Source organism: Alosa sapidissima, chromosome 24 (assembly GCF_018492685.1).
Source record: "Alosa sapidissima isolate fAloSap1 chromosome 24, fAloSap1.pri, whole genome shotgun sequence".
Classification (NCBI taxonomy): domain Eukaryota; kingdom Metazoa; phylum Chordata; class Actinopteri; order Clupeiformes; family Clupeidae; genus Alosa; species Alosa sapidissima.
The window spans coordinates 10,274,686-10,281,792 of NC_055980.1; the positions used below are offsets into that span (position 1 = coordinate 10,274,686).

Genomic DNA, 7,107 nt, shown 5'->3' on the forward strand with positions numbered 1-7,107 from the left:
TCTGCACAACGTCACATTTCCATTGGGCCCAAGTGTCTAAAGGATCTCACAGGGTTACCATGTTTTATTCAATAGCAGACCTTTGCTGACACAGGCAGTGGACAGACTGCTGTTATGTCTATTTCACCGTAGACATAGACCTGCATTAGTATTCTTGCAGTACTGCCATAATGCATTATATTATAAGGTAAACTGGCACTAATATGGCAGTCTGTAGACCACTCTATGCCTTCAGGTCATTCCAGGTTTTAATCTTATAGGTTGAGTGGTAACCTTGACAAGGTGTTCTGTGACACAGCCTGTATGTTTGTGTACTGTATGTGCAGATTGTGCACACATGAACAGTCTTGTGTGCCCCCTTGTGCATGTTCATGGTTGATGGGGGTCACCTGCCTTGTGGAAGTCGATGAGGTCGGCCAGAGTGGCGTGTCTGTTCTGGTCCACGCCCAGGAAGCTGTAGTAGTCGCCTGAGGCGTCGATGAGGAAGTGCTTGAAGCCAGACGGCGTGCGGTACGAGAGCGTGTAGCCCCATATGCGCTCGCTCACGCGCACCAGGAAGCTGCCCTCGCTGGCATTCATCAGCAGAGCCTCGGACTCCTGTCGCGAAATGATGCCTGGAGAGAACAAGAGTGGGGAGTGGAGGATACAGAGTGGTGGGACGGAGGGAGGGAAGGGGGGAGGGTAGGGGGAGGGTAGAGTGGAGTGGAGATGGAGGGGTGGGAGGGAAGAGGGGAGTGGTGTTTCAATGTTCCCAAATTTTCACGCTGAGATAACAACACTGAGCTGGAAGGGTTTTTATCTCAAATGATACTCCTGCTTGCTCATAGAAATGATTCACATCACTGCAAAGAATAACAAATAAAGCGCTGCAGAAAAATATTTCAAAAGTACATGTGTACCCCTTGGGTGAAATTACACATTCATGGGCAATACTCGGGGAGGGTTGACTCACCTGCCAACATGTTAAATAAATGTTGTCAAACAGTGCCTTGTTGTTTTTCCAGGGGTAAAAACATTAGCATTTATTCACTGCCTCTAATTCCTGGTCAAAACAAATGAATTTAGAGAGGTGTGCTGTGCCAGCTTTATCTCTGGAGTTTCACCAGGCTTTTTCCTCTTTACATGTACTACTGGGCCGTCTTGTGTTTGACAAAAATAGAGCAATTCTTTTTTTAAGCATCACATCAAAAGAATCCACCACCCTCCGACGGAGTAACAGACATGTTCTGATGTGTTGCCTAGTTCCCTGTTGGTTGTGTGGAGTGACAGAGAGAGAGAGAGAGAGAGAGAGAGAGAGTGCAAATGTGGCGACAACAGCAGCAGGCAAGAATCACGACAGGCAGGAAGACAGCCAGGTGCAGATAGGAAGGGAACAATCTATAGAACAGCAGCCCAAGAACTAGGGGGGGAGAAAGCGTGTGAGTGATTGAGTGTTTGAGCGATTGTGTGCGAGGCTGCTTGTAACGCTGGACGTGGCGGACACAGGTGTTTCTGGCCAATGTCGCCGCCGTCACCCCCTGTTCCCTGGCACCGAGTCTGACGCCAGTTGTTGCCGGGTCGGAGTTGCTGTCACTCACGCCCTCGTTAATCTGATCAGCGCTCAATCCTTCCCAGTCGCTCACTGTGACCCCAATCAGCCTGGCGCACGCTGAGAATTATTGAGCTGCCCCCATCCATTCTCCGGCCTCCCCTCCTTAGCCCTGGCCCCTCTCACATCCACACACTCAATTTGTCTTTATTTATATATATATACATATATATATATATATATATTTATTTATCCCTCAACGACTCTTTCTTCTGTCATCTTCACTGCCTTTTTCAATTTTGCTGTCTGTAATCAACATTCTCTTTCTCTTGCTCCCCCATCTCTCTGTCAAGTCTTTGCCTTTTTTCCTCTGAAGGGTACTCTTCTCATCCTCCACTCTGCACGCACGCACGCACGCACACTTGTATTTGGTGTGTTAGGTGCTGCACCCACCGTGGAACCAGGGGGCTATAGTGTTGCTGTTCCTCTGGTAGCCGGCTCTCTTGGGCCGCTGTTCCTCCCGGAACCAGCGCAGGATGGACTCGCGTGAGCTGGGTCGGGCCGGCCGGTTCCACACAGGGCTGGGAGAGGGGGATACAATGAGAGGAGGTGAAGAGGGGAGGGGGGGGGGAGGCACTCTTTTTATTGCACTTTTATGGAGAGAGGTTTTTATGACCATTGAGGGTGCTTCTACTGTACGTTCAGCTTGCAATTCTAAGGAAGTCTGGAGAAATGTACTGTTAACACCATAGACTATGCTTCATATTTGAGTAAGAGTGTTTACGTATTGACATGGTGGAGTATTTGTACCTTTATTCATATAGCTGATGCTTTTTTCCAAAGTGATCTACAAATAATAGACAATACTCAATGTGCAGTGCGAATAAGAGACAATAGTGTTACAAGTGCTACCTTGTATAAGAAATAAAATGACAGTTTAGAGCTAAGGACGTAGATAAGAGAGATGGTGAAAAACATAAGTGCAAGTGTGTTGGGTTGTTAGTGGTGTAGGGAGAGGAGGTACTCTTGAAAGAGCTGAATCTTCAAGAGGTAGAGTGCATTCCACCATTGGGGAACCACAGATGAGAATAGTTTGAGGCTAGTGACATGGGACATGGTTTGCACTTTGGCAATATTTCTAAGGTGATAAAAAGCATTTTTAGTGATGCTACTGATGTGAGATTCAAAATTTAAGTCAGAGTCTAGGAGTACGCCAAGATCTTTCGCCAGGTGCTTGGTGTTTTGTGCTAGTGGGTTTAAGTTAAGACATAGTTTCCCTCCTTGGACCTTTGTTCCGATGATTAGGACTTCTGTCTTGTTTTTATCCAATTGCAGAAAGTTAAGGGACTTAAGTTAAGGGTTTATCAATAGGACTAGTGTCATTGGGTGATAAAGAAATGTATAGTTTGGTGGCATCAGCATAGCTATGAAAATGAACCCCATGTTCCCTGATGTTTCCTAGCGGTAGCATATAGAGACTGAATAACACAGGTTCTAGAATGGAGCCTTGAGGGACCCCACAAATTATGCAAGTGTTCACCAAGGGAGACTGAAACATCTCTGCCAGAGAGATAAGTCTTAAACAAGGTCTCTCTGTGCCAGAGAGACCAACATAATTGTGTAATCGGTTAATCTGTGCTATGATGGGATTGAAAACCAGATTGGTATTTCTCAAGTGTACCGCTCAGCTGGAGGTAATCATTTAGCTGCCTTTCTCAAGAATTTTACTTAAGAAGGGAAGGTTTGAAATTGGTCTGAAATTATTCAGCACTGAAGGATCCAGGTTAATTTATTTTTGGAGGGGCTTGCCGACAGCAGTTTTTAGTGTCTGAGGGAAAGTACCAGAGAGAAGGGAGTGGACTGCAATGGCTAGAACTTCGTCTTCCAGGAAGTTAAAGACGAATCTTAAAGAAGGTAGTGGGGATGGGGTCAAGTGAGCAGGCAGAGGGCTTAAGTTGCATTACTTCTTTCCTAAACATTTCTTTATCAAGGCAGTAAAAATACTCATTTTAGTCTCAGGCAGAGGAGAGGCATACACAGATGGGGGTTCTTGCATATTCTGTTGAGCGTGGCTAAGGTCTAGCCTGATTTTTGTGATCTTGTCCCTAAAAATGCGGCAAATTCCTCACTTTTTGAAACAGAGGAGATGAAAGCATATATTATATCATCCAAGTATGTTATATTTTGAATATATAATGTGGGTTTCGTTACCATTCTGAGAGGGACTGTGTTGCTGGGCTGCTATGGCGACGATTCTGTCTGAGGCGATAGTGCGTGGAGCCAGCGCTGGGCGGGGCACTCACTGCCACGGGTGCAGATGTGTTTGTTGTCACCAAGGTAGCTGCAGGTCGGCTGGCCTCGGGCAGTGGGGCCGCTGCGGCGCCAGTCGACGACTGCTCGATGATGGCACTGTGCCGCCGGCTCTGGCCTGAGCCGTTGAGGTGCGTCTTCTGGAAAAGTCCACTTAGGCCCGCCACCAGGCCCTTCTCAATGGCGCGCAGCGACTGGCGCTTGTACTCGTCACGGGCACGCCTCGCCTTCGTCTTCATCTCCTCGTCGGCCGCTTTCGAGCGCCTCACTAAGGGAAACAAAACAATCATTTCAGAAATGCCAACCCTCTGTCTCTCTCTTTCACTGGATATATTTCTAAGATCATTTATTCCCCCTCCTCACAAGTGGATGTGTATCATCCCTGTTTGCTATTTTTCTGGCCGCACATTGTTCTTGCCATTCCTTGTCATCTCTCTCGCTCCTCTTCTCCTCCTGCTTCAGGGAGATGTACAGCTCTTTCGCTCTCCTCTCCTCCGCCCGACGGATCTCCTCCTCCCCCCTCTGCCTCTCCTCCTCTTTGCACTTCTACAAAACACACACACACACACACAGATGAATCAGGCGTCTTATCAAACACCTCGCCTTCCTTCTACCTGTCTTTGTCGTCTGCTTAACACAAAGGCATACGCAGTCACATTCACGGTGTTCGACCCCCCCCCCCAATCTCCAGTCAGCATCTAGCAGATAAGACGTAACGTCGGCGGAAGGTGTTGTCTTGCGGCGAGGTGATTATCTAAATTCCATAAGGGTTTCAATTAGGTTTAAATAATTCAGCCGCTCTCAGAACACCAACAAAGAACAGCAACTTTAATTAGGGGGGCAAATTAAGCCAGATCTCCATTAGTATTGGGTAATTAAAGGCGAAGGTGAGAGAAGAAGAGGACACGGACTCCATCTAATTGTCTGATAGACACGTGGCACAGCGCGAGTCTGTGAAGTGCAAACACAAAAACTCTCCCCAACCTCTCCAGCTTGGGGAATGAGGAAGGATCAAGGCCACAGCGCTTTGTCAATTTTTTAAGTATGAAGAGCATACATCAGTATTCTCTGTGTTATATCTTGCTGTCAAACACTTCACTGAATTCATGATGTCTGTGTGGTGGCGGTGAATGACTATGATAATGATTATCCTTGTCAAATTATACATAGTGCATGAAGGCAGTCGTTTGTGTGTGCATAGCAAGCATGACGTGTATGTCTATGTGTTGATCAAAAATCATGCTATATGCCAGTGTAATACGTTACATGTGATATGATTGCTTAGCAACAACGCAGTAATTGGTTCGTATTTGTGTGTGTGTGTGTGTGTGTGTGTGTGTGTGTGTGTGTGTGTGTGTTTCTGTTTGTGTTTCTGTTTGTGTGTGTGAGTGTATGAGTGTGTGTGTGTCTGTGTGTGTGTGTGTGTGTGTGAGGCTAACCTTCAGTTCTTCCCGGATGCGGTTCTCCTCCTCCACCTGCTTCGCCGCTCTCCTGTCATCTATCTCCTCTCTCCACTTCCCAGCGACGAAGCGAGCCTTCTCTTTCGCCATGGCATCCCGGAACTTCTTTTCGATCTCGGCCTCTTTCACACGCCTACGGGATGATGATGCGTGGCACAGACTGAGCGACACGTTTCCCCCCCTGTCGCCCTCTCACGCCCACTCCTATTCACACCATCTCACTCCTCTACTTCTCTCTCCTCACCACACATTCCTGCATCCTTGGAATGCATTGTGTAAGGTTTCGACTGTGAAATACTGCAGCTTTTCTACACATATTTGTGTGCTTCCCTCCATCTGGAGTGCCTTGTACAGTACATAGCCTAGCACACAGTTTTCGCTTGTTATTCAAGAGAATGGAGTGGAGAGAGGAATAGATAGTCCCCTCAACCCCCCCCCCCCCCCAGACCTCATCTCTCATATTTCTCTCTTTTCATCATCACACCAATGTTCCATCTTTCACCCCTCTCTATCCTTCCACCCCCCTCCATCTCTCCAGAGCTACTGGCTCCATCGTTCTCCTTCTCTCATCATCTCTTGCAGCACCAATGCTTCATCTTCCTTCCTGTCTCTCTCCCTTACTGTCTCACTGTAACTCGAGAGCCTGTCTTCCTGTCCATCCTCTCTCACTAGAGCTCCGTGGCCTTGAACTGGGTGTTCCTACTGGCCCTCTAGTCTCATCAGCTCTGTAATGTTTCATTCCACCCCTCCTTCTCTCCCCCCCCCTCTGTCTCCCTCTCTCTCTTTCCCCCTTTCCCTCTCTGTTCTGGGCCTCATACTAGGCATGTGTCTTTACCTCCATCTGTTCCTCTAGAATGTTTCAAGTTCACCACATGAACCCCCTTTTCTCTCTCTCTCTCTCTCTCTCTCTCTCTCTCTCTTTCACTCTCTCTCTCTCTCTTTCACTGTCTCTCTCTTTCACTCACTCTCTCTCTCTCTCTCGCTCTCTCTTTCACTCACCAGAGCTCCTGGGCCTCGCGCTGGGCCTGTTTCCTGGCGCGCTCCTCCATCAGCTCCTCCACAATGTCCTGGTAGGGCTTGTCCCCCTTCGCCTCCCCCATCACCCACACCCACACATCCCCATCTCTGCCCAGCAGCCACTGGATGCCCCGCCGCTCACCTGGCCATAGAAATAAACAACAACAGGTCAGCACGGAGGCGCCGTCACTCCACCACCACGATGGAGAACTTGACCAACACTATCTAACAAGGTGCCATTTGTAAGGTACACTTTTTTGACGTATGTTTTTGCAGACTAAATAGTTTTGGGATCATCTTAGAATGCATTTTGTTGGTCATGTGGAGGACAGTTAAACGTACCTGTCGCAAGAAAAAGCTTTCACAGCACGATACAGTGCCATGTTGCCAAAAGACACCAATTTGCATGCTAGTTAGCTTTTGTCAGCCCCAGTTGTGTTTTTGTTGTGTTTTTGCGCATTTTTCAGGTGGTCAGCTGGCCCCGTTTTCTACCAGAGTTCCTTATTGCTACTTTCATTTACTGGCTGTGCGGCCAAGTGTGCTGTCTCAAGCAAGCACATTAGTCGGCCAGCAGCTAGCTTTGAAACATAGCTAATTAATTTAACAGCACTAAAACATTTATCTGAGACAAAGCTCTTGTTTTTAATCCTCGACAATAATGAGGAACATTTATCTTTATTCAGGACCAGGAGAATGAGCAGAGGTGTCTTCATTTTCCAGTCAGTCTCTCACTTCGCCTGTCTGATGAAGACATCCCACCATACTGGGGACTCATGTAAGCAGAAAGGAGGA

The 7,107-nt window shown here is 47.6% G+C and overlaps 2 protein-coding genes across 2 annotated transcripts in view; one reads left to right on the forward strand and one right to left on the reverse strand.

The window, feature by feature from the left end:
• Positions 1–2,573, forward strand: part of bms1 (BMS1 ribosome biogenesis factor) — a 24,147-nt gene extending 21,574 nt beyond the window's left edge. The window contains exon 21 of the mRNA XM_042083269.1: positions 2,532–2,573. Within this exon, the coding sequence (XP_041939203.1) occupies positions 2,532–2,558 (27 nt within the window). The 3' untranslated portion in view covers positions 2,559–2,573. The remainder of the gene's footprint in view (positions 1–2,531) is intronic.
• LOC121700360 (SH2 domain-containing protein 4B) overlaps positions 1–7,107 on the reverse strand; it is a 10,652-nt gene that overhangs the window by 1,190 nt on the left and 2,355 nt on the right. Inside the window, exons 2-7 of the mRNA XM_042083270.1 lie at positions 6,298–6,457; positions 5,278–5,431; positions 4,246–4,384; positions 3,740–4,106; positions 1,982–2,109; positions 394–614 (exon numbers count right to left, since the gene is read on the reverse strand). Coding sequence (XP_041939204.1) covers positions 394–614; positions 1,982–2,109; positions 3,740–4,106; positions 4,246–4,384; positions 5,278–5,431; positions 6,298–6,457 — 1,169 coding nt within the window. The remainder of the gene's footprint in view (positions 1–393; positions 615–1,981; positions 2,110–3,739; positions 4,107–4,245; positions 4,385–5,277; positions 5,432–6,297; positions 6,458–7,107) is intronic.